General features: G+C 42.9%; 1 protein-coding gene across 1 annotated transcript in view; it reads left to right on the forward strand.

Moving 5' to 3' along the window:
• The first annotated feature begins 5,935 nt into the window (after window positions 1-5,935).
• Window positions 5,936-26,717, forward strand: part of EHHADH (enoyl-CoA hydratase and 3-hydroxyacyl CoA dehydrogenase) — a 39,577-nt gene continuing 18,795 nt past the window's right edge. Inside the window, exons 1-4 of the mRNA XM_003412898.4 lie at window positions 5,936-6,052; window positions 10,229-10,332; window positions 10,710-10,882; window positions 15,723-15,834. Coding sequence (XP_003412946.1) covers window positions 5,979-6,052; window positions 10,229-10,332; window positions 10,710-10,882; window positions 15,723-15,834 — 463 coding nt within the window. The 5' untranslated portion in view covers window positions 5,936-5,978. The remainder of the gene's footprint in view (window positions 6,053-10,228; window positions 10,333-10,709; window positions 10,883-15,722; window positions 15,835-26,717) is intronic.

The following is a 26,717-nucleotide window of genomic DNA, read 5'->3' on the forward strand; positions in this document are numbered from 1 at the left end:
TAATATATCTTGGTGATTTTCTTTTTGGATCAATCTTAAATGGGGTTCGATGAGCATCTTGGATAGATATCCTTTCGTCTTTCATGATGTCAGGGAAGTTTTCTGCCAACAGATGTTCAACTATTCTCTCTGTGTTTTCTGTTGTTCCTCCCTGTTCTGGGACTCCAATCACACGCTAGTTATTCTTCTTGATAGAGTCCGACATGATTCTTAGGGTTTCTTCATTTTTTTTAAATTCTTTTGTCTGATTTTTTTTTCAGCTATATTGGTGTTAATTCCCTGGTCCTCCAGATCTCCCAGTATGCATTCTAATTGCTCGAGTCTGCTCCTCTGACTTCCTATTGCGTTGTCTAATTCTGTAATTTTATTGTTAATCTTTTGGATTTCTGAATGCTGTCTTTCTATGGATTCTTGCAACTTATTAATTTTTCCACTGTGTTCTTGAATAATCCTTTTTGAGTTCTTCAACTGCTTTATCAGTGTGTTCCTTGGCTTTTTCTGTAGATTGCCTTATTTCATTTCTGAGGTCATCCCTGATGTCTTGAAGCATTCTGTAAATGAGTTTTTTTATATTCTGTATCTGGCAGTTCCAGGATTGTATCTTCATTTGGGAAAGATTTTGATTCTTTAATTTGGGGAATTGTAGAAGCAATCATGGTCTGCTTCTTCATGTGGTTTGATATTGACTGCTGTCTCCGAGCCATCACTAAGATATTGTAGTGATTTATTCTATATTTGCTCACTGAGTTGTATCTTGTTTTGTTTTCTTTCAATATACGTAGATGGGCTACTAGATTGCTCTGTCTTGAGTGTTGTAGCCCTTAACTCACTTATGTCCTATTACCAGCTGGTTTGGGCTGTTACCAGATATATAAGCCTGAGTCCATTCACTATTCTTGAGTAGCATCTGATTTTGGGTCATCAAGCGTGTGATGCAGACTGTCACCTATCCACCTCAAGAAGTAGTGGTGATAGTTGCGTGCACCAGATTCTCTTGTAGCAGCTGGGGTTCACACTCCGGGGGGGCAGGATGCTGACAGGCTTCCCCCAAGTGTCAGTAAGGTAGGCGTGTCTCTATTCCTAAAGCACCTTGGTGGGTTGGCTCTGCAGCTGTACCTTAGGCCCCCAATGCAAGTACCTCTACAGACTGGTAGGTGTCACCCTCCTTAGACCCCTAAGGCAGGAGGCTAAGTTGTCTGGGGGGAGCTTCAGCCCTCAGTTCCCTGTTGTGGGTCAGTGAGGGCTCTGTTGAATATGCAGAGATATCAGACCTGGGAAACTGTCTTTCCAGTAAATCCGCTAAAACAATTACAGTCAGATCCCTATCAGAAATGCCTTTGCATTATAATAGCTGCCTTGTTCCCTGTAGGGATGAAAGCCCTGTGGATCACATATGCTTGGCTGGAGCTGGTTCTGTGTTTTTAGTCCAATTAGGGAAGGATTTTTGGTCCCTGGGTTTTTTGTAGTTGCTTTTCTCAGGCCAGGAGAATGGGTTAGGAAAAGACAAAAACAAAATGAAAGAAAGAAAAACCGCAGAGCAGTTTACTCTCTGGCTCAGGAAATTACAATGTTAATGAAGCCGCCTGGGAAGGGGAGGGGAGGGTTTAGATAAATAGGAGAGAGTAGCACCCCGGAATATAGACAAAGTTACTTATCTTGCTTGGGATGACTGTTTTATCTGAGATTCCTGAGGGGTGCGTTGTTGACTGTGTGCGCTGGCTGGGTAGAGATTGCCCCTGAGGGTCAGGCCCGCGTCCCGTGCTTGCGCTGTCTCAGAAGCTGCGGTTAGTTCCTCCGCTCCCAGTCCGAAGCCCAGCTCCAAGGTTCCCCGGCAGGGATGCCGCATTCCCGGCTCCAAAAACAGTCACTGCCTCCCGGTGACTTCTCCTCCTGTCAGCCATGTTGCTGCGCTGCCTGCGTGCACTGGCTGGGCTTCCCCTGAGGTCAGTTCAGGGGGTTAGGGCTGCACCCCGTGATTGTGCCATCTCAGGATGCCATGCTCAGCTCCCCTATGCCCAGTCCAAAGCCCAGGGCCAAGGTTTCCTGACTGGGACGCTGGCTTCAGGCTCCGAAAACAGTCGCTGCTTCCCCGTGGTTGTTCGTTCTCAGTCTCTGTCACTCAGGTCAACTCTTTAAATCTGTGTTTGTTGGTCAGGGTTCGTAGATTGTCATATATGTGATCGATTCACTTGTTTTTCCGAGTCTTTGTTGCAAGAGGGATCTGAGGTAGCGTCTACCTAGTCAGCCATCTTGGCCCCCTGTATATAGGTTTTTGTGTGAGAGACTGACTTGATTTGTAAACTTTCACTTAAAGTACAATAAAAATTAAAAAAAAAAAAACAACTTGGATTAATTTCTTGCTCTTGCTACAAGACTACTGTGGGTCTGCAGAGAGGGTCTGCTCATTGTAGTCGGTCAGGAATCCAGACTGAATGGGTTGGCTCCAGTGCTGTTTCGTGCCAGTCTCCTGGTCGTGCTGCCACTGTCTCTCTGCTGCTGCTTCATCTGTGAGTTCTCTGGTGTTACAGCTCTCATCATTTCTTTTTGAGTCCTCACCAGAATTTTCTTTGATGTCCATAATTCCACCAACAGTCTCCTCAAGGCAATCTAGGCTTTTACTATTAAACATTTTAAATCTCTTGCAGCCTCTACCCATTCACAGTTTCAAAACCACTTCCACGTTTTAGGTATCTGTTAGAGCAGCATCCCACTCTCGGTACCAAATTCCATCTTAGTCATCAAGTGCTGCTGCAACAGAAATACCACAAGTGGATGGCTTTAACAAATAGATATTTATTCTCTCACAGTGTGGGAGGCTAGAAGTCCATATTCAGGGCACCAACTCCAGGGGGATGCTTTCTCTCTCTGTCAGCTCTGCGGGAAGTTCCTTGTCATCAATCTTCCCCTGGTCTAAGAATCTCTCAGCACAGGGACCCTGGGTCCAAAGGACACACTCTGTTCCTGGCACTTCTTACATGGTGGTACGAAGTCCCTCTCTTCTCTGCTCGCTTCTTTCTTTTATATCTCAAAAGAGATCGACTCAAGACTGCCTCTAATCCTGCCTCATTAACATCATAGGATTTACAACACATAGGAAAATCACATCAAATCATAAAATGGTAGACAACCACACAATACTGGGAATCATGCCCTAGCCAAGTTGACACATATTTTGGGGGAATGCAATTCAATCCATAACATATGTTTAAGGTTTAACACTTGAGGAAGCCACTTGAAATTATAGAACTCACCATTGTTGATATTACTGGTGTAGTGAACAAATTATTTTTATCCCATCTCTCATCTCACATACTTATGTGAGCAGCTTTCCTCTTCAAATGGCAGCCAACTTCACTATGGAAGAACAATTTTGTACTCACTGCCCATTTCTTCAGTGTATTAGTTAAGACAGAAACCTTGGTGGCATAGTGGTTAAGAGCTCAGACTGCTAACCAAGAGGTCAGCAGTTTGAATCCACCAGGCGTTCCTTGGAAACCCTATGGGGCAGTTCTACTCTGTTCTATAGGGTTGTTATAAGTTAGAATTGACTCATGGCATCAGGTGGGTGGGTGGATATCCCAGAGTGAAATGGGAAAGTACATGGAAGAAAGCATGGAAGAGATTTTATCACCCAGGCTGGAAAGCATTGTCTTGTCCTTATTCTAGAAAATTTCTGACTGGTTTACCAGAGAAGTCAGCTTCCATGGCTTCATGCCACTACTGAATTTTCATGACAAACACGGCATTTCAAGGTTCATAGATCACCAGTGCAGGGAAAAGCAAGATTAGATAGTTATCTCTGTTCTTTTTAGTATGCATACAGATTTGCATAACCAAAAGATCAGCGGTTCGAATCCACCAGCTGCTCCTCAGAAACCCTATGGGGCAGTTCTACTGTGTCCTGTAGGATCACTTATGACTTAGAATTGACTCAACAGCAATGGGTAATAGTAATAGAAGGAGCCCTGGTGGCACAATGGTTAAGCACTCTGCTGCTACCCAAAAGGTCAGAGTTCAAACTCACCAATTGCTTCATAGAAGAAAGATGTGGCAGTCTGCTTCTGTAAAGATTTACAGCCTTTGAAACCCTGTAGGGTTGCTATAAGTCAGAATTAACTTGATAGCAATGAATTTTTTAGTAATAAAAGGGGGCAGTATGGTTCAGTGGTAGAATTCTCACCTTCCAGGTTCCAGTTCGAGTCCCAGCCAATGCTTCTCAAGCAGAGCCACCACCCTTCTGTCAGTGGAGGCTTGTGTGTTGCTATGATGCTGAACAGGTTTCAGTGGAGCTCCCAGACTAAGGCTAGGAAGAAAGGCCTGGGGATCTGCTCCTGAATATTAGCCAGTGAAAACCCTATGGATCGCAACGGTCTGTTACCATTGTGCATGGGGTTGCCATGAGTTGGGGCCAGCTTTTCTGCAAACAACAACACAGTAGGGGAAAGTTATGCTGGTTAGGTACAATCTCTCTAAGCAGAACAGACTGTAGATTTTACATACAGCTTTTGGGCAACATGGACTTCAGAGACTGGGGAATTTCCAGAGGCATTTAGGGTTTTTTTTTAGGGTTGACATCACTTGTAGAAGTTGGTTGCTTAAATGAGCCTGTTGTTGATTGGTGGCCCTCGGAAGTGTGAGTATTGTATGGTTTGTGATTGGCTGGCTATGAAAGTGAGGGGCTGTCATTGACAGGTTGGCTTTCAAAAGTGGGTTCATTGAGGCAATTGCCCTTGATCTATTGAATGGGTTTTGCTACTTATTACCAGGGTTCAAAACAATGAAAATAACCCTTAATCATAGTTAAAATTTGTGAAATATCAGTGAACAAAGCTATTCCACTGTTTTTTTCCTCTGAAACTTTCAGGCTGCCTTCTGATCACTTCATGGAGGGTGGGTTCTACTGGAGGCTAATCATGCTTAGAGAAACCTGGTCCTCACTTTTTGAGGGAAGGGACTAAGCCTGGTTTATTTTTACAGTCTCCAGCCTACACTTAAAAAAACCAAACTTTTTGTCATTGAGTTTATTCCAACTCATAACAACCCTGTAGGACAGAGAAGAACTATCCAAGGAGGGGCTGGTGGACTGGAACCGCTGACCTTTGGGTTAGCAGCCCTAGCTCTTAACCATTTATAGTATGTGTTCAACTTCTGAATAAGTGAAATATTAGAAGTCACAATCCTTCAGAATGTCAGAATTTTTAAAAGACAAAGGATTGGGCAGACAAACTCATGGGTTTCACTGATTGCCATGTGAACCTAGGACTAGTAACAGGATTTTTAGGTAAATGTTTGGCTGATGTTAGTACCCTACTCCTTAGGTCAAACTTGTGATGCTTGTGTTCCAGGTGTGTGCCATTTCACACAATTGTCAAGGGCCTCAGATATCTACCCCCTTTCAGAAGGATCATGAAAACTCTTCACAGCTTGGCCAGCTTAGTGAGCCCAGACTTTGTCCTCCGAAGTCAGCCCCTCTGACTGTCACAAACCTCCACTCCCTGTAATTCCACCGGTTTTCCCCAGCCCCCTTTGGACTGCTTTGTGATGGGAGGAAGATGGGAGCAGGATGGGCACCCATAGAGAGGAAGAGATGGCAAGTGTTTGTAGAGCGCAGGGTGGGGTCCCGGGAATGGAGAGGGCTCGGTGGAAACATAGGGTGCGGCCCAGGTGCATTCGGGCCAGGAGGGAAGAAGGGGTGCGGCCTCGGTGCAGTCGAGCTGGGTGGGAAGATGGGGTGCGGGTCCGGGTGCAGTCGGGCCGGGATGGGCGGCGCGGGTCCTCGCGGACCGCAGGAAAATGGAGGGCGGGCTGGGAAGACCGGGTGCCGGCCCGGGGCCAGCCGGCGGGCGGTCCGGGCGCTCGGGGGCGGCGCCCGGCTCTCATTGGCTCAGCGGCGCCCCTCCTCGCAGGGCGGCCCGGCCCGGGGAGAGAGGCTTCGGCCGGCAGTCGGAGGCAGAAGTGACCTCGGCGACAGAGGGGCAATGGTCGAGTATACGCGAGTGCGGGACTACGTGGCGCGGATCCGCCTGCGAAACCCGCCGGTCAACGCCATCAGGTAACAGACCTGGCAGGTTCACCGGCCCCCCGCTCGGTGCTGGTTTAAATCCAGAAACTGACACCGACTGAACCCCAGGCATCTGCGGGGACGTTTTTACAGGGGTTGGTCTGGGGACTTTTCGCAGAGAACGCTCATCTCGGTTTGACTGGTAAGGAAACCGAGGCTGAGGGGTGTAGCTACTAAGTAGGAGAAAGGGACTCGAACCGGCTCTGTCCACGCCAACTTCATGCAAGACCCTTCTGCTAGCTCACAGCTTTGGGTCTTCAGTAGTTTCTATTCCAAAGATCTTGGTTCAGTACAGTCCTGGGCCCTGGACCCTCACTCCCCCGCCTGAAATCCAGGCTGCCCTTAAAACATGTAGCTAAGAGTTTTAGAACTCAGAAAATAAAATGGTTTACAGTCGCCTTGAGTCAGAGTGGGTTGGACTGGCAACTAACAACAACACAAGGCCCCAGTTCATGAGAAGGCAGGGAGCATGAGCTGATCTGCTCCAAACCACAGGGTCTTAATGCTTCTGTGAAAGGTCCATGTCAGAATAAACCCTCAAATGGCATTTTCTGAAAAGCTACTGTGCAGTTTATCACCTTTTATTTCATCACGTGGTAACTTCTTTGTTAAACTCTCTAACCGAGATTTGTGCAGTACACTTGCAGAATTACTTTTAAAAGTGAGAGTAATGCTGCCTTTTTGAAAATTAATGACTTTATGGTACAGGTTTGGTCCTTCCATATCTCTGCAAAAAAAAAGTATGGTGACACTTTAGCCTTAAGAAAAGCCACCCATCCACAGGAAGCGGGATTAGAGGAAATTAGCATAAATAATCATGTTATACAAGGGCCTTTGATCAGAATTCTTAACTGTAGACTACTGAAGCAAAGAGAGACTGAAATGAGGAAGCCTGCTAATTTTAACTGCATTGTTTATTCTTCTGTTATCAGATTTGATTCCATCTTTAATGTTACTGTTATAGTTCATATTATAGTGTGAATGCTTGCATTTAATAATACAAAAAAAAAAATCGCAGGAACCACTCCCACAAGGACAATATGTCCGCTTGATTGAAAAGAACAGTACGTCAAGTTTCTTGCTTTGGATGAAAAAACCCCAAGTAATAGGATTATGTATCAGTTTTGGACTTGTCTGTGTTCTGGTTAGAATTACCAGACGTTAGGACTCTCTGCCACACCTCTGCTCATAATGGGAAACTGTGCCAATCAAGGGAAACCCTGGTGGCATAGTGGTTAAGAGCTATGGCTGCTAACCGAAAGGTTGGCAGTTGGAATCTACCGGGTACTCCTTGGGAACTCTGCTCTGTCCTGTAGGGTCCTTATGAGTCAGAACTGAGTCTGTGGCCACGGGCTTTTTTGGTTTTACACTACAAAGGCTGGTTGGGGTGACTTTGCAGGGTAGCTGCCCCCCTTGCAGTGACACAGCAATCCAAGCTACTTTAATCTTTGGAGGATACCATCTCAACATGTGGCTCCCAGGACGCCTTGGCAGGGGGATGGAAAACAGAGCACCATGCAAAAAACCAAACCAGTTACTGTGGAGTAGACTTTGACTCACGGCAACCCTGTGTGTGTCAGAGTAAAACTGTGCTGACTTTGCAGAAGTAGATCACTATGCCATTTTTCGGAGATGCCTCTGGGTGGACTCCAGCCTCCAACCAACCTTTCAGTTAGCAGCTGGACATTTTAACCATTTGCACCACCCGGGGACTCCTGGAGAACCACACCACACTCAAAAAAACCAAACCCATCAAGTCAATTCCAGCTCCTAGTGACCCGATAGGACAAAGCAGAACTGCCCCATAGAGTTTCCAAGGAGTGCCTGGTGGATTCGAACTGCCAACTTTTGTTTAGCGGCTGTAGCTCTATTTTTGGTGTTGTTCCAATTGCAATCATTCTTTTTCTTTTTTTATTGAACTTTAGATGAAGGTTTATAGAACTAATTTCTCATCAAACAATTAGTACACACATTGTTGTATGACATTGGTTAACAGCCCCACAGCATGTCAACACTCTCCCTTCTGAGCCCTGGGTTCCCTGTTACCAGCTTTTCTGTTCCTCCTGCCTTCTAGTTCCTGCCCCAGGGCTGGTGCGCCCCTTTAGTCTTGTTTTGTTCCATGGGCCTGTCCAATCTTTTGGCTGAAGGATGAACCTCGGGAGTGACCGCATTACTGAGCTGAAAAGATGTCCGGGGGCCATACTCTCAGGGTTTCTCCAGTCTATGTCAGGCCAGCAAGTCTGGCTTTTCTTTTTGAGTTGGAATTTTGTTCTACATTTTTCTCCAGCTCTGTCGGGGACCCTCTCTTGTGGTTCCTGTCGGAGCAGTCAGTGGTGGTAGCCAGGCACCATCTAGTTGTACTGGACTCAGTCTGGTGGAGCAGCCATAGCTCTTAACCACTGTCTCACAGAGCAATGGCTTGCACACTTTTTTGACTGACCCGCATAGTAACCCAAGTTTTACATTACAACCCAGGCCATGCATACATACAAATACATGGCTAAAACCAAAGTTTCTGGAAACAAAACTAACCCTTCCATATTATACAGTTTGATATAGTTTAGTCTATTTTCTCTCTTTTTTCAGTGCCAGTCACAGGCCACAGACTCGATGTGGTGACCTTCAGTTTAAAAGCAAGACAAAATACTATCTAAAAAAGACCTCCTGTGGTCACAGAAGCTAAAGGGTTTTGGTCACAGCACACGTGACTCCAGACTCCATTTCACCTGACAGTATCGAGGGAAGAAAATGAGTCCTTCACCCTGGGGATCTTTACATTGCTGCAAGGCTGTGGTCCCTTCCAGCTGGCTTGAATTCAATAAAGCTGTATCAGTTACAGCCATTTTAGTTTTTCTCACTTCCTCTTTTTGAGTTTTTGCAAAATGAACAAAGAAATAAGAAATAAAAGAGGAGGGGTTGGTTGAAACGGAAAAAGCCAACATCTTCTTCATAGTGGCACCAGTTGAGCCAATTTTTGGCTAATTTTAGAGCCATTGTTTATTTACCCAGAAGGAAATACATGCAGTTGGGACTTAACAGTAATGTGTAAGGGTTCAGAGTCTGTTTTTTCAAGTAGCAACTAATTAACCAGTTGAAAGCCAGAGGTTTGGTTTGGTTTCTTTAAGTTAAATGGTCAAAGGTAATTAGGTGAGAGGGAATTATCACAAGTGAGGGCAAGTATCTCCTTTATTCCTGAGGTTTTATCTCCTAGTTGCTGGTGTTAACAATCTGCCTTTTTTAGAAGCTCCTTGTTGTTGCTTGTTTGTTTTGCTTTTTTTCCCCATACTTTTGTACTGAAGAAAAGGATCCCTGGTGGCATAGTGGTTAAGCACTTGGCTGCTAACTGAAAGGCCAGTGATTCGAACCCAGCATCCAAAGAGAACCACGAGAGGAGCTAATAACCCAAATAAGAAATGAGATGGGGGACATTACAACAGACCCAACGGAAATAAAAAGGATCATAACAGAATCCTATGAAAAACTGCACTACAATGATTTCGAGAATCTAGAAGAAATAGACAAATTTCTAGAAACACACTATGTACCTAAGCTAACACAAACTGAGATAGAAAATCTGAACAGACCCATAACAAGAGAAGAGACTGAAGAGGTAATTTATAAAACAAAAAAAACCCATAAAACTCCCACCAAAAATTCCCTGGCCCAACAGCTTCACTGGAGAGTTCTACCAAACATTCAGAGAAGAGCTCACACCAGTACTACTCAAACTATTTCAGAGCATAGAAAAGGAAGGGATACTCCCAAATTCATTCTATGACGCCAGCATAGCCCTGATACTGAAACCAGGCAAACACACCACAAAAAAAAAGAAAATTACAGACCAGTATCTCTCATGAATATAGATGCAAAAATTCTCAACAAAATTCTAGCCAAAAGAATTTGGCATCATAGCAAAAAATCATACACCACGACCAAGTGGGATTCATGCCAGCTATGCAGGGATGGTTCAACATTAGACAATCAATCAACGTAATCCACCACCTAAATAAAACAAACCAAAAAAAAAAAAAAAAAAAGAGTCACGTGATCATCCCCTAAAAAGATAAAATACTTAGGAATAAATTTAACCAGGGACAGAAAAGAGAGATGGTAGAAGTTTAATTCTGGTTACTAATTTGCTTCATGTTATTTTTTTCTTTCTTTTAGTAAGGCCGTAATCTATGGAATAAAGGAGGGCCTGCAGAAAGCTGTCGGAGACCACAGGGTAAAAGCCATTGTGATTTGTGGAGCAGATGGCCATTTCTCTGCAGGTAACCAGCGTCTAATCCTCTCTTTCTACATTTCCAGACTCCTTATTCTTTAACTGCGTCTCCATCCAAAAAAGGAAACATCTCATGGGCCCGCAGAGGCCTGAGACTCCTTAAGGGTTATCGTTATTTAGGAAGCATTGAGTCTCCATTTATGATGATGGAAAATTTCACAACAGGTGTTAGGGATGATCATACAACATAACTCATGTAATTGGCATCACTGAATTGTACATGTGAAAAATGTTGAATTGGCAAATGTTGTGTTATCTATATTTTTACAACAGCAACAACAAAAAAGAATTGTCCGGTACCTTATTGTTGTATAACAAAACCCAAGTCTTTCTCAACCCTCTTTTTTCTTGCCTTTGTGTCCTTAGGTGCTGATATCTCTAGCTTCAGCGCCCCAAGGTCCTCTGACTTGTCACTGGGACCCTTAGTAGATGATATCCAAAGAAGTGAGAAGCCCGTGGTGGCGGCTATCCAAGGCGTGGCTTTAGGAGGTGGACTAGAGGTGGCCCTTGGCTGTCACTACAGGATTGCCCACACAGAGGTAACAGCTTGAGGTGCCATTGGGGCTTGATGTGCAGGGCTTTTCTTTAGGGCCATCCCTAAATGTAGTCACAGCGTCAGAAGTGATGACTTCTGAATGGTTACTTTGTTATTGTTGTTGTCATTAGGTGCCTTTGAGTAGGTTCTGACTCAGAGACCCTATGTACAACAGAATGAAACACTGCCTGGTCCTGTGCCACCCTCACAATCATTGTTATGTTTGAGCCCATTGTTGCAGCCACTTTGTCAGTCAATCTCATTGAGGGTCTTCCTCTTTTTTGCTGGCCCTCCACTTTGCCAAGCATGATGCCCTTCTCCAGGGACTAGTCCCTCCTTATAACATGTCCAAAGTATGTGAGATGAACTCTTACTCTCCTTGCTTCTAAGAAGCATTCTGGCTGAACTTCTTCCAAGACTGGAAGTCCATGGTACATTCACTATTCTTCTCCAACAGCATGATTCAAAGGCATCCATTGTTCTTTGGTCTTCCTTATTCTTTGTCCAGCTTTCACATGCATACGAGGTGATTGAAAACACCGTGGCTTGGTAGTTTGCTGATTGACAACTCTTGGGTCTCTCCAGTGCTAGTGTTTGTCCCGTATGTTCCAAGACAATGGTGCTGGTGGTAAAAATGCTGAAGACTTCCATTCTGGTTGGTAAATAGCTACTAGCCTAAGCCCCGGGTGTCCTTTTGCTTCACCCTACCCTATACTTTGGACATCTCCATGATCTACCAGCTAAAGAAGAACTCCTGGATTGGGAGAGGGCCTCCAGGACTCTGCTGCAGTACTGTGGCCCATGTCAGATCTCACTGAGCCATGAAATATGCCTAGGAGGCATTAAATAGTTTGTCATCCCTGTGTATATACACATACTTATTTAAATGCTAATTTCTTCAGAGAGTACCTAAGAAGACAAGTTCCTATTGGAAAACAGTACAAAATTAGTATATGCATTTATTTCTGGAAATAAATTTAATTTGGGGTATTAGGCATGTGGAATGAGGTCTGTAATACTGGTGACATAACAGTAACATATTTGTAAGTAATATATTTTTCTAATATATAAAATATATAAAAAGTAACATTCATCATTGTAATAGACTAGAAGGTGCAGGAAAGTATAAAGATCTAAACTAAAATCACCATAAACTCACAATTCAGAAATCATCACTATTAACATTCTATTACATTTTCTTCTGAGAGGCCCTGGTGGTTCAGTCGTAGAACTCTCACCCGCCATGCAAGAGACCTAGGTTTGATTCCCGGCCAATGCACCTCATATGCAGCCACCACTCTGTTAATGGAGGCTTGAGTGTCGTTATGATGCTGAACAGGTTCAGGGGAGCTTCCAGACTATGAAGAAAGGCCTGGTGACCTACTTCCGAAAATCAGCCATTGTAAACCCTATGATCACAATGGACTGATCTGTAACAGATCATGGGGAAGGCTCAGGACTAGGCAGTGTTTTGTTTTGTTGTGTGCAGGGTTGCCATGAGTCAGGGGTTGACTTTACAGCAGCTAACAATAACCACCTATTTACTTCTGGACTTCTTCCTATATAATTCTTTTTTACAATTTTCCCCCTAACCCATTGCCATCAAGTTGATTCCAACTCATAGTGACCCTATAAGACAGAGTAGACTGCCTTTTCCTCTCTAGCAATCCTCATATAAGCCTGCATTTAGGATTATACTATTTTTATACTAATATTAAACTCATCATTAAATATTCTTTATCCATTCTCCCAATCTCTGTCCTGGAATTATTGAGCTTCATCCATTGACATTTACTGATAAAGAAGAATTTACTTCTGCCATTTTGCTCTTTTTTTCTTCTATATGTCTTATGTCTTCTCTCTTCCTCAGTTCCTTGTTACTGCCTTCATTGGCATTAAATAGATACTTTCTAATGTACCCTTTGAATTCTCATGTGTTTCCTTCTTAAATATATTTTTGAGGTCTTTTCTTAGTGGTTGCCCTGGAGATTACAATTAACATATTCATTTATAACAACCTAGTTTGGATTAATCCTGTCTTAGTCATCTAGTGCTGCTGTAACAGAAATACCACAGATGGATGGCTTTAACAAAGAGAAATTTATTTCCTCACGGTAAAGTAGGCTAAAAGTCCAAATTCAGGGTGTTAGCTCCAAGGGAAGGCTTTCTCTGTCGGCCTTCTCGTCAGTGTTCCTGGGGATCAGGAGCTTCTCTACACAGGGACCCTGGGTCCAAAGGAGGCCCTCTGCTCCCCGCACTGCTTTCTTGGTGGTATGAGGTCCCACTGTCTCTCTGCTCACTTCTCTCTTTTGTATCCCAAGAGATTGCCTCAGGACACAATCCAATCTTGTAGATTGAGTCCTGCTTCACTAACACAACTGCCACCCATCCTCCCTTATTAACATCGTAGAGGCAGGATTTACAACATTCAGGAAAATCACACAATACCAGGAATCATGGCCCAGCCAAAGTGGTACATCTGTATCTGAATGTAAATATTCTTTTAAAATACCGTTTTAAATGACTGCATACTTCTCCATTATATACATATAACAATGCTTTATTTAGCCATTCCCCTATGACGGTTTAATTTTTGTATAAGCTTATAAATAAAGACACACATATATTTTAAATACTCCTCTTATATATCTCCTTCACCATGACCTTCTGCACACTCCCTAATGTGAGTTACTAGCAATAACAAGTCAGGGGTGGGGATGAAAAGGATGGTGTTGAAACAGGCTGCTCAGCCATATCTTGAACCGTACCTGAGCCAATTTTTTTTTTCCTTCTTTCTCTCCTTCCCCTCCCCTAGCCCATCCCTGCCTCCAAGTAAGATCCTGATGTTAGCTCCCCAAATGGTTAAGTGTTAACCAATGTTTCTTCTAAGACTGTGGGGAACAAGTGATATTGATCTAAGCCTGTCAAATAAGACGAAGGGTGGCGCCAGCTACCCCCTGGGCTAATGGGATAATGGCAGGAAAAGATCAATATGTTTGAGATACAACCACCAAAACCAAACAGAAGAAAGAGAGCGCACAATCCACAAGTCCCTAAAACTCATGGCCCCTTTTCCCTTAAAAACCCGAACCTATCGGTATAGTCTGATGAGACAGACGACTTTAGGAGGAGATCATTTCCCTCTGTCTCCATATACCGGTATATCTAATAAAGCTCTTGCTACCCACCTCACCCCTGTCTCAAGAATTGGCTATTCAGGCGGCTCTAACTCGCGAAATTGCAGTAACAGTGACAGACTGTTAGGAAAGTCTGACTTGGGAGACACCTCAGATGAGCCAGGTTTTTGGAGCGGCTGGCATCACAATCTGGGTAAAAGGTGGTCTGCATTCAAGTACCTTCTTCCCACCCTTGTACCTGTTAATGACCACTTTCCAATGGCCAGGAGAGGCTATAGGATAAAGGGCTCAAACTCACTCTTTTTTCTAGGCTGAGGTTGCTACCTCTTTTTTTTTTAATAGCTTTTTTACATAAAATTCACATACCATATAACTCACCCATTTAAAGCATAAAATTCGATGGCATATTAGTGTATTCACAGACTTGTACAGCCATTACCACAGTCAATTTTAAAACACTTCATCACCCTGAAAAGAAGCATTATAGCTTTTAGCAGTCACTCCCGTTTTTAAATTAAGCTATTTATCTTTTCACTATTGAGGTGTAAGAGTTCTTTATATATTCTGGATACATGGCCTTATCAGATGTATAATTTTCAGGTATTTTCTCTCATTTTCTGGGCTGTATAAAAGTCTTTAATTGTCCTGAAGTCCAGTTTATTTCTATTTTCTTTTTTTACGTGTGCTTTTGCTGTCATATCTAAAAAAACCACTGCTTAATCCAGTATCACAAAGATTTACTTCTGTGTTTTTTTTAATTCTTTTAAGGGTTTTGTAATTATATGTCTTAGTTTCTTAGTGCTGCTATAACAGAAATACCACAGGTGGGTGACTTTAAGGAACAGAAATTTATTTTCTCACAGCTTTCTGTCTCTGTTGGCTCTAGGGGGAAGTCCTTTTCTCTTGTCACCTTCTATTCCTTGGTTTCTTAGTGATCTTCATGTAGCATGGCACCTGTCTTCCCCACTGTGCTTCTTTGCTTCTGTGTTTAATGTGTTCCTTTTATATGTCAAAAGCGATTGGCTTAAGACATACCCTACACTGATATGGCCTTGTGAACATAGCAAAGACAACTTTATTCAGAAATGGGAATACATTTTAGGTCTGTGATCCATTTTGAGTGAATTTTTGTGCTTGGTAATAAGGAAGAGGTCCAACTCCATATCAGATAAATGATTCGCGAATATTTTTTCCCCATTCCATGGGTTGTCATTTCACTTTCTTGTGCTACCTGACTCTTGTAGGGGTCCAGAGAACTGTTCCCTTTTTTTGTTGGATATGACAAGCCTTGGAGCCCTGGTGGCACAGTGGTTAAGTGTTTGGCTGCAAACCAAAAGATGGGCAGTTTGAATCCACCAGACACTCCTTGGAAACCCTATGCGGCAGTTCTGTAGGGTTGCTATGAGTTGGAATTGACTCGACGGCCATGGGTTTGGTTTTTTCTTTGGTATAACAAGTCATAATAGAGTCAAAGAAAAATTTGTGTGCAAGTGCTACAGATGTGTTTCAGCATGAAGACTCTCGAGCAAGCACAGCTCTGTTTATGCTGTTACTCAAGAGGAGGGAATGCAGTAATTTCCCTGCAGAAACTTTTACTGAGTTCCATGAAGCAATGTTTAGAAGGTTTGGGAATCCAGGGGAATGCTTGCCTTGATTGTGAAGGTAGCATCTCGTTCTAACTGCCTGTATGCCTTCAATCTTTGGTAGGCTCACATTGGCTTACCAGAAGTTACACTAGGCATTCTTCCTGCTGCAAGAGGAACCCAGCTTCTCCCCAGGCTCATTGGAGTCCCTGCTGCACTTGACTTAATTACCTCAGGTGAGTACTCGATGGCAGCTAACAGCAATAAAGATACTACAAACCTTGCCAACAGTTGACTAGATCTATGTGAGAAACTGGACCAAGACTTAGGAAAATCCTGGCTTATTACTTATTATGCACGTAACCTTAAGAAGATACTTTAATTTCTTTGACTCTCATTTTTTCTCATCTGTAAAGAATACCTTCTCTGAGAGTTTCTCAAATGTTACCATAAAGATCAAATGTGAACGCCTTCTGAATGAAAGTGTATACGAACCCATTGTTGTAGAGTCCATTCCATCGACTAATCGACTCTGACCCATAGCAGCCCTATAGGACAGAGTAGAACTGCCCTGTAGGATTTCCAAGGAGTGACTGGTGGATTTGAACTGCCAACTTTTTTGGTTAGCAGTGTTACCGAATTAGGGTCCGTGCCCTGGAGCAGTCGAGCCAATGAAACATACTCGAAGTCAGAAAGAGTGAGAAAGTTTATTAAGGAGATGCATGCATCACCGGGGACCAGCAGCAACACAGGCTGTCTCTATGGAGTCCCAAAGAGCAATTTTACATTACAGCTTATATAGAATCTTACAAGGGTTACAGGTGTCTTTGTAGTCTCCTGCCAGACATTTCTTTAATAGGCTAAATATATACATATCTGATACCTGGGCTCCAACTTTCCTGTGGTGGTTGTATGCCACAGGTAGTCCGGACAGAACAAAAGGTTATTTGCATCAGTTTAAAACAAAGAACAAAGTCATTAACATTTGGTCAAAACAAAGTCATTAACACAGGTATGTGAAGGAGGCAGGGAGAAGAAGAACAAGTTATAGGTTTATCATGGCCTTAGTTATGTTAAGCTCTCAGTTGCCCGTTCTGAAAAAGGAGAAAACATGCTGGGGGGTATTGGGGATCACAGCAGCCAAATACATAACCACTCCGCCACCAGGGCTCCAATCAAATTTAGGGTTTGATTGTGGTCCAAGTGTCTCTTCATAAACAGAGGACATCAGTGTTCACATAGCCAAAAAACCAAACCCTTTACCATCGAGTCGATTCCGACTCATAGTGACCCTACAAGACAGAGTAGAACTGCCCCATAGAGTTTCCAAAGAGCATCTGGTGGATTCAAACTGCTGACTTTTGGTTAGCAGCTGTAGCACTTAACCACTGTGCCACCAGGCTTTCCAGTGTTCACATAGGGTGCATTATATTCGAATCCAATTTAGACATTGTAATATAAACAAGAACTAAAGCCAGAATTTTCATGGCAAGTCTTTAGTGTGGAAATGACTGAATTTTTTATTTCCCAAGTGTTAAGATATTAGGTGCAAATGGAAGTTGTTCTCTTTCAATATGGAATATGGACAGTGCCACACTAGGAAATATTTAGAGACTCTGAATGCATCACATATCCTAAGACACACAAGAGATTTTCCCTTGGAGTAAGGCTGGAAGAAAGAACATACCTGTTTATTCTGAACAAGTCAAACTAACCATGAGCCTTTGGGCCAGCCACTTTACTTTTCTGTGCCTTAGTGTCTTCATAATTGAGGTCAATAACAGTACCTACTACATGGTGTGTGTGAAAATTAGATAAGTTAATACATGCAATTTGCTTAGAACAGTCCTAGATATGGTAGTAATTCTGTAAGTGTTAACCCCCAAAAAACAAACCTGTTACCATCGAGTCGATTCCAACTCATAGCAACCCTGTAGGACAGAGTAGAACTGCCTCATAGGGTTTCCAAGGAGCAGCTGGTGGATTCAAACTACCAACTTTTTGTTTAGCAGCCAAGCTCTTAACCACTGTGCCACCAAACAAAAAAAAAACCCACTGCCGTTGAGTCGATTCCAACTCATAGCGACCCTATAGGATGGAGTGGAACTGCCCCATAGGGTTTCCAAGGAGTGCCTGGTGGATCTGAACTGCCAACCTCTTGGTTGGCAGTCGTAGCACTCAACCACTACACCACCAGGGTTTCCTCTGTGCCACCAGGGCTCCCTTATTATGTAAGTTATATACATATAGTATGCAGAGTCCTTGGCTGGCAAAAATGGTTAAACACTTGACTACTAGTTAAAAGGTTGGTGGCTCAAATCAGCCCAGAAGCATCTAGGAAGGAGGGCCTGATGATCTGTTTCTGAAAGGTCACAGCCTTGAAGGCCCCGTGGAGCACAGTTCTACGTTGCACACGTGGGGCTGTTATGAGTCAGAACTGACTCTATGGCAACCGGTTTTGTTTTTGTTTTTTATATATGGTAGGTTAGGTGGACATAAGTGCTAAGGAGAAAACATAAAGCAGAAAGGAGGATATAAAGTGTTAGGGATGGGGGGCTTTAATATTTTAGGTAGGATAGCTAGGAAATTGACATCTGGGTCAAGAACTGAAGGAGGTAAGGAAGCATCGTATGCCAATACCTGCAGGAAGGGCATTCCACACAGAGAAAACAGCAAATGCAGATCCCTGAGGCGGGTGTGCTTAGAATGTTCAAAGAATGTCAAGGTCAATGAAGCTGGAGTGAAGTGAATGAAGGGAAGAGTGTTAGGGATGAAGTCAGATCACGTAGGGCTTTGAAGGTTGTTATGGATTGAATTATGCTCCCCCCAAAATAGGTGTCATAAATCTTAATCCCTATACCTCTGGTTATGGATCTGTCCTATAGGGTTGCTATGGGTCGGAATCGACTGGACAGCAGTGGAAGTGGGCATACCTATGGTTGGAGCCCTGGTGGCGAAGTGGTTAAGAGCTCGACTCTAACCAAAAGGTCGACAGTTTGAATCCACCAGCCTCTCCTTGGAAACCCTATGGGGCACTTCTGCTCTGTCCTAGAGGGTCATTATGAGTCGGAATCGACTTGACAGCAACAAGTTTGGTTTTATACCTGTGGTTATAATCCCATTTGGGACCGGGTTTTCTTTGTTATGTTAATGAGACCCTATCAGTGTAGGGTGTGTCTTAAATCAATCTCTTCTGAGATATAAAAGAGATTAAACAAGCAAGTGAGAATCAGAGATTGGGGAAGAGAGATGCCACACCATGTGAAAATCACCAAGGAACAAGGACCTTCCTCCAGGGACCACAGAGAGAGAAAACCTCCCCCTACAGCCAACAACCTGAATTTGGACTTCTAGCCTCCTAGACTATGAGAAAATACATTTCTGTTTGTTAAAGTCACCCACTTGTGGTATTTCTGTTGTCGCTGCACTAGAGGACTAAGACATAGTTTATGGAAAGAACTCTCACTCTTCATCTGAGTGAGGTAGAAAGGCCTTGGAGTGTTTTCAGCAGAGCAGTAAGATGCTCTTAGTTAATGTCTTTTAAAAGATCACTCTGGCTGTTGAAGTAGGCTAACAGGAGGCAAGGGCAGAAATGGCAGGAGTGGTTAGAGGGTGTTGTAATGATCCAGTGGGGAGATGATGGGGATTTGGACCTGGATGGTACAGTGTAGACGTGAGATGTGGTCAAATCCTGATGTATCCTGAAGGTAGAACTAATAAGATTTTGTAGGAAATCCTGGGAGATGTGAGAGAAAGAGAGAAGTCAAGGACAAATCTAATGGTCTGAGCAGCTGGAGGGATAGTGCCATTACTGAGATGGTGAGGTCTGCAGTAGAGCAGGCTTTTGGAGCTTAGCTTTGACATGTTAAAGTTTCACAGGTCTGTGAGACATCCAAGTGGAGATGTCATGTAGACAGTTGGAGACACTGACCTTGCGTTCAGGAGAGAGGTCTTCTGAACTCCTCTTAGCCTCTGCTTTCTCATCGGTGAAACAACCACACATATGGTTGCTTTAAGGAATAATGAGGTATAGTACCTGTGTAACAGGTACTTCAGGTATCGTACCTGTTTCAGGTATAGTGCCTGTTACATAGAAGGCATTTGGTAAATGGCAGCTGCGGTAGTCAGAATATTGCCCCTCCCAAAAATGTCCACATCCTAATCTCCGGAACCAATGGATATGTTACCTTATTCAAAAGGGACTTTGTAGATTTGATTAAATTAAGGATCTTGACTCAGCGAATACCCGGTGGAGAGGAGGAATGTGCTGTCTCATTAAGGGGAGAGCAGCTGGGAGTACACAGCGGGGTGTGTTTGGCTTTTTGTATGAGAGACTAACTTGATTTGTAAACTTTCACCTAAATCACAATAAATAAATTTAAAAGAAAAAATTAAGAATCTTAAGATGGGGAATTATTTGGGTTATCTGGGTGAGCCCAATATAATCACAAGGGGCCTTAGAAGAGGAAGGCAGGAGCTCAAAGACAAGAGAAGACGCTGCACTACTGGCTTTGAAGACTGAAGAAGGGGCCACAAGCCAAGGATGTGGGCAGCCTCCAGAAGCTAGAAAAGACAAGGAAATGTATTCTCCCTTAAGACTCCAGAAGTCTACGGATTTTAGACTTCTGACCTCCTGAACTGGAAATAGTGCATTGGTGTCATATTGGTGTTGTTTTAAGCCACTAATTTTGTGGTGATTTGTTATAGTAGCAAACTAACATAGTATCTGTTTATAATAATGATATTAAGAATAGTGCCCTATGGTTTGGAAAAAAAATTGTTTTTCTAAGAAAAGATGTTAAAAAAAATAGTAATAAAAGTTGTTACTGTTGTGAGTGAGGACAAAACTTCAACTCTATAGGCACAGTCCTGAAAATATATTAGTAAGTAAACAGATATAGATGGCTACACATTTCTAATCTTCTGAAATTTGTAAGACAGGTATTTCTGGAAGCTGGAGGGATTGCAAGCACCAGCCACAGCTTCTCCACAAGTCCCTCAAAATGCCACCTGAAAACGACAGAACCTTTAACAGTAACCACAAAAGACATGCCTGAACACATGGCAGTGTACTCCCTTATGTCTTTGTCCACTCGTCTGACTGAGAACCACAGTCCACACTCTTCCTTCTGCTTTCGTTCTCTAGGGGTCATCCTCCTTGTTTAAGTTCCCCAGGTGGTATGAACGGTTTGTGACAGACGTCTAACCAAAAGGTTGGTGGTTTGAACGCACCTAGTGGTACCATGGTAGAAAAGCTTGGCAATCTGCATCTGTAAGATTACAGCCAAGGAAACCCTATGGAGCAATTCTATTCTGTAATACATGGGTTCGCCATAGTTGGAGTCAACTCCATGGCAATGGTTTTTTCTTTTTCTTTTTTTAACCCTCCTTGTTCATCGAACAGGATAGAAAGCCAGTGCTGTACTCAAGGAGAGCTTTGCCCTGCCTTGATGGTTATCTTTATTTATGCCTCAGGTTCTAGGCTTTGGAAGGATAGCTCTTAGTACCCAGACAACAAAACAAAAAACAAACCTGTTGTGGCCAGCAAGTGGATTCTGACTCATACTGACCTTGTAAGGACAGTGTAGAATTGCCCCACAGTGTTTCCAAGGCTGTACATCTTTACAGAAGCAGACTGCCATACCTTTCTCCCACGGAGCAGCTGCAGGGTTCAAACTGCCAACCTTTTGGTTAACAGCCATGGTCTTAACCACCATGGCACCAGGTCTCCTAGTACCCACACCCTGGAGGAGAAGTTGGGAGGGGCACCTTTGTCCTGCCTTTCAGCTTTAGGTCCAGGTGGGTCGTCTCTAGTTTTGAACAAGATATTGGGTGTGAGTTTTAGCTCCAGGACCTCAGAGCTCCGAGGATCATCAAATTGTGTTGAAAGACCAACCAACAAACAAACCTAAAATACTTAAATGTAAAACAACCAGAAACCTAAAAGCCCATGAAAAAAAATTCTGTCACATTAGAAAAATGCAAACGTAAGTGTGAGTCTGCTGAAACAGGGTAAACTAAAAAAAAGGAAACAAAAAATTTTAGGAAAATCACATTAGTCTAAATTAGAAAATAATATATTTTATTTATTGATAAGAACACCCTATTTAAAATCAAAGCATTAGCCAAAATAATTTCCTTTTGAAGCAACAAGACATGATAGGAGGGGTAATTGAGGTAGCAACATGGAGGCTAGAGACACACTTAAAGAATTCAGGGGTGGCCATCTAGGATACTCCACTGGTCTTACCCCCTTCAGGAGCAAGGAAGAATGAAGAAAACTAAAGACACAAGGGAAAGATTAGTCCAAAGGACTAATGGAATACATCTACCACGGCCTCCACCAGACTGAGTCTCGTGCAACTAGATGGTGCCTGGCTACCACCACTGACTGCTCTGACAGGGACCACAAGAGAGGGTCCTGGACAGAGCTAGAGAAAAATGTAGAACAAAATTCTAACTCAAAAAGAAAGACCAGACTTGTTGGCCTGACAGAGACTGGAGAAACCCTGAGTGTATGGCCCCCGGATACCCTTTCAGCTCAGTAATGAGGTCACTCCCGAGGTTCACCCTTCAGCCAAAGATTGAACAGGCCTATAAAACAATACAAGACTAAAGGGGCACACCAGTTCAGAGGCAAGGACTAGAAGGCAGTGGGGAACAGGAAAGCTGGTAATAGGGAATCCAGTGTTGAGAAGGGAGAGTGTTGACATGTCATGGGGTTGTTAACTAGTGTCATAGAACAACACGTGTACTGTTTGATGAGAAACTAGTGTTCTGTAAACCTGCATCTAAAATACAAGAAAAAAAAAAAAGAATAAATAAGTATGGTATAATAAAAAAAAGAATTTAGGGAAGTTTAACAAAAAGATAAATAAAATGCAAATGAACATAGCAGACATGGCAAGTGTGTAACACAGTTCTTAGCTGTGAATCATACCATTGAGTCAATTCAGATTCACGGTGTCCCTATAGGGCAAAGTAGAACTGCCCCATAAAGTTTCCAGGGCTGTAATCTTTACAGAAGCAGACTGCCACATTTCTCACGTGGAGCGGCTGCTGGGTTCAAACCATCAACCTTTCAGTTAGCAGCTGAGTGCTTAACCACTGAACCACCAGGGTTTCTCTGCACTAGCCTTAGACAAACAAAATCTCTAGTATTCAGCTGATGAAGAAATGATATGCTTAGCACTGGCTAACCAAAACCAAATCCACTGCCGTCTAGTCAATTCCAACTCATAGTGACCCTATAGGACAGAGGAGAACAGCCCCATAGGGTTTCCAAGGCTGTAATTTTTACGGAAGCAGGCTGCCACATCTTCCTCCCTCAGAGTGGCTGGCTCGTGGGTTTGAACCGTCGACCTTTCAGAGAGCAGCTGAGCACTTGAAACCACTGCGCCACCAGGGCTCCTTATTATGGATCATAAGAGCTCTCAAAGCACAAGACAAAAAGGAGAAACAACAACAAAAAAAGGGAAACAGAGAAGAAACTTTTGAGATATGAAATAGAATCAGACGTTGAATTTTAGCAAGCGCACCATTTTCCTGGGAAAACTGATGAGGAGATAGCAATGTCCTGATGTATTTTGGTAAAGATTTTGAACTTCTAGGCCACAGAATCCTGCAAGCTTCCAAAGAATAAAAGCAAAGCAAAATAAAATGTTACTTTCAAGGGAACTAAAAATTCTTCCAGCCACAACTAAATGCCAAACTTTGGGACATTCATATGTTAGAATGCTTTGTCTAAATCATATATTGGTAGATATAACCCACATAAACAAAAGCTGTTTGTAGTTCTCAATTCTTAAGAGTATAAAGGGGTCCTTTTTTTTTTTTGATGAAACAGGCTGCTCAGCCATATCTTGAATAGTACCTGAGCCAATTTTTTTTTTCCTTCTTCTTTTTTCTTTCTAACTTCTTGTATTGGAGAAAAAGATTTAGTAGTATTAGTTTTTCCAACTCCTCTTTCATATTTTATAGGATTTATACCTCTTCATTCAAAAGAAAAAAAAAACATTTTTCTGCATACAGACTAGTATTATTTTTATATTTGGATCCTGTACACAAAGTTTTGTATCAGGTTTTCCACATCAAAATATACAGATTTTAAACAGCAGTTCTCAAACTTCTTAGTCTTAGTGTTACCTAAGACTTCCCCTCCCCTAGCCCATCCCATCCTTAGTGTTACCTAAGACTTCCCCTCACCTAGCCTATGCCTGCCTCCAAGTAAGATCCTGATGTTAGCTCCCCAAGTGGTTAAGTGTTAACCAATGTTTCCTCTAAGACTGTGGAAAACAAGTGATATTGATCTAAGCCTGTCAAATAAGATGAAGGGTGGCGCCAGCTACCCCCTGGACTGATGGGATAATGGCAGGAAAAGATCAACATGTTTGATAGTCTGGTGATACATACGACTTTAGGAGGAGATCATTCCCCTCTGTCTCCATATACCGGTATATCTAATAAAGCTCTCGCTACCCACCTCACCCCTGTCTCAAGAATTGGCTATTTGCGGCAGGCGGCTCTAACTCGTGAAATTGCGATAACACTAAGACTAAGAAGTTTGAGAACTGCCGTTTAAAATCTGTATATTTTGGTGTGGAAACCATGATACAAAACTTTGTGTACAGGATCCAGATATAAAAATAATACTAGTCTGTATGCACAAAAATGTTTTTTTTTCTTTTGAATGAAGAGGTATAAATCCTATAAAATATGAAAGAGGAGTTGGAAAAACTAATACTACTAAATCTTTTTCTCCAATACAAGAAGTTAGAAATTGTTTTAATTTATATATTTTATGTACGATAAGTACACTTTTAAGAATGTGAACTATTTTCAGGATCTAAAGTAGAACTCATTACAGGATGCTTACAGTCCGGCATACTGCAGAAATTCAGAGCACATGAGACACTTCATGCTACAAAAGAAAAAATAAGCCATGAAGCTTAAAGGATAGAGGGGAAATCAGAACAGTGTGAAATGAGTCCGTAAATTTGAAGGCTTACAGAAATGAAAGCATGTGGAGGAACACTGAAGAACTTTGTGGCCCAGTTTTCAGTATTAAATCTGAAAGGCAAGAGTATCTTGACAGAAATCATGAAGAGAATTGATTTTTTTTATGAAAAAGAAGTAAAGCAAATTTGGATTGGCTTTTTCCCAAAGCAGGCTTATAGAAATACCACTATTTTTAACGCGATGAAGATAAGAGGTAAAAACAGTAAGAATGTGATGGATTTTTATCTGATTTAGGAGAAGGCTGATACTCCAACTGTATCTTTTTAAGTAGCCTGTACAATTTCAAGGAGCCCTGTTGGCACAGTGGTTAAAGCACTCAGCTGCTAACCTGTAGGTGGGCAGTTCGAACCCACCAGCTGCTCCACGGGAGAAAGATGTGGCAGTCTGCTTCCATAAAGATTTACAGCATTGGAAACCCTATGGGGCAATTCTACTCTGTCCTTTAGGGTCACTATGAGTCAGAATCGTCTCGAAGACAAAAGGTTTTTTTGTGGGGGGGGAGGTCCAATTTTAGGGCCACTTTAGAATGACGTCTAGAAAGGACTCTGTAGAAAAGACTGGAAAATAAGCCATGAGGAAAACTGGAAAAAAATTGAGGTTACCCAGCTTGGAGAAGAGGAGTCTCAGCCTCAGCTGCCTTGGCATCTCCTTATGGTACATCTGCTTAGGACTCCATTAGAGCCCATTGGGTGGTGCTTGTTGTCTGACTCAGGGCAACCCAAGAAAGAACAAGTTTAAACGTCAGTCTGAGAATTTGGGTTGGACATACAGAGCCATGTCTTTAGGTCCTTGATTGTTTAAAACGGAATAAAATACCTGGGATCTCACTGACTCTGTAAGAACATTAGGGTTACTCCTCCATTCTTGTGAAATCCAGGCCAGAAGAATTCATTATAGCTGAAGAAAGTTTTAGTCCGTCCCGTGGGTAGCTCATGTCTCCCCTGCTTTGTTGCCCCAAAGATTCTTCTAGTACCCAGGTTCCTGCCTTCCATTTTATGTCCACTTGGCCCCCTTAACCTGGGTATGCTGACCCACTCACTCATCACCTAGGTGATTTTTATATATGGGAGAGTTGACCCCTGGAGCTACTCCCTGATTTCCCATCCCACTCCTTGCCTCAGGAGGAGATCTCAAAGCCTATTTTCAAAGGCAATTCCAGAAACACACCCAAATATTGCTATAGGGTCTCTATGAGTTGGAATCGACTCTACAGCAATGGGTTTGGGTGTTTGTTGTTGTTGTTTATTGCTGTTACAGAGTGACCCCTGCCAAAAAGCATCAAGCTAGCTGATGAAGAAAACCTATTTGTGCTCCTTTGAAACACTAATAAGAACCAGGAATGGAGGGTTTGTCTGGGAGACGTCATTCAGCAAAATGAACCATAGGAGCAACCAGACTAGGGAATTGTTGCCACCAAGACTGGTCTGATGATGGCTCTTCAGAAGACAAGACGGTGCTGGCAAGAAAGCAAACCACGTGTCATTGTCTCCTTCCTTCCAACCCTGTGGAAAGTGATGCTTGTATTCCCTACCCTCTACTTCAGAGTATGCAGAGCAAATGACATATTTACAGCTGGTGAAGAACCATCAAGGCAGAATTCCGGAACGATGCAAACCCTCACCAAGCTTCTATAACCCCCTAGAGCTGCTGTTCTATTCTAGTGACTGCAAGTGCCACCGTTGGCCACTGAAGACTGCCAGCGCCACTGCTGGACACTAGATTCTGGTGCCACCAGCACCACCAGACCCTAGATGTCACCATCTGTGAAATGAGAGCTAACCTGTTTCTGCTGCTTAGTTTCATCAGGCCCAGCTAAAAACGCTCAACAAAGCATTCACTTGGCCGAGCTTGGGGTCATGGGCCACCCTAGCTGCCACGGGTCTGTGGGAACAATTGTCTGATCATTTCTGCTTCTTTTCATCTTACATAACAGGATGCAGGGCTGCAAAGCTCACACAATAGCAGTTCCACAAACTAAGGGAAGTGTTGAGATGCTGGGAAGCCAAAAAATGGCAGAAGTCCACCCTATTTGTCCTTTGTAATTTTGATTGTAACTATTACATAATATCGACTTAATCAATAGTTTTTTCCTGTTTCCCCA

Source organism: Loxodonta africana, chromosome 1 (assembly GCF_030014295.1).
Source record: "Loxodonta africana isolate mLoxAfr1 chromosome 1, mLoxAfr1.hap2, whole genome shotgun sequence".
NCBI classification, from domain to species: domain Eukaryota; kingdom Metazoa; phylum Chordata; class Mammalia; order Proboscidea; family Elephantidae; genus Loxodonta; species Loxodonta africana.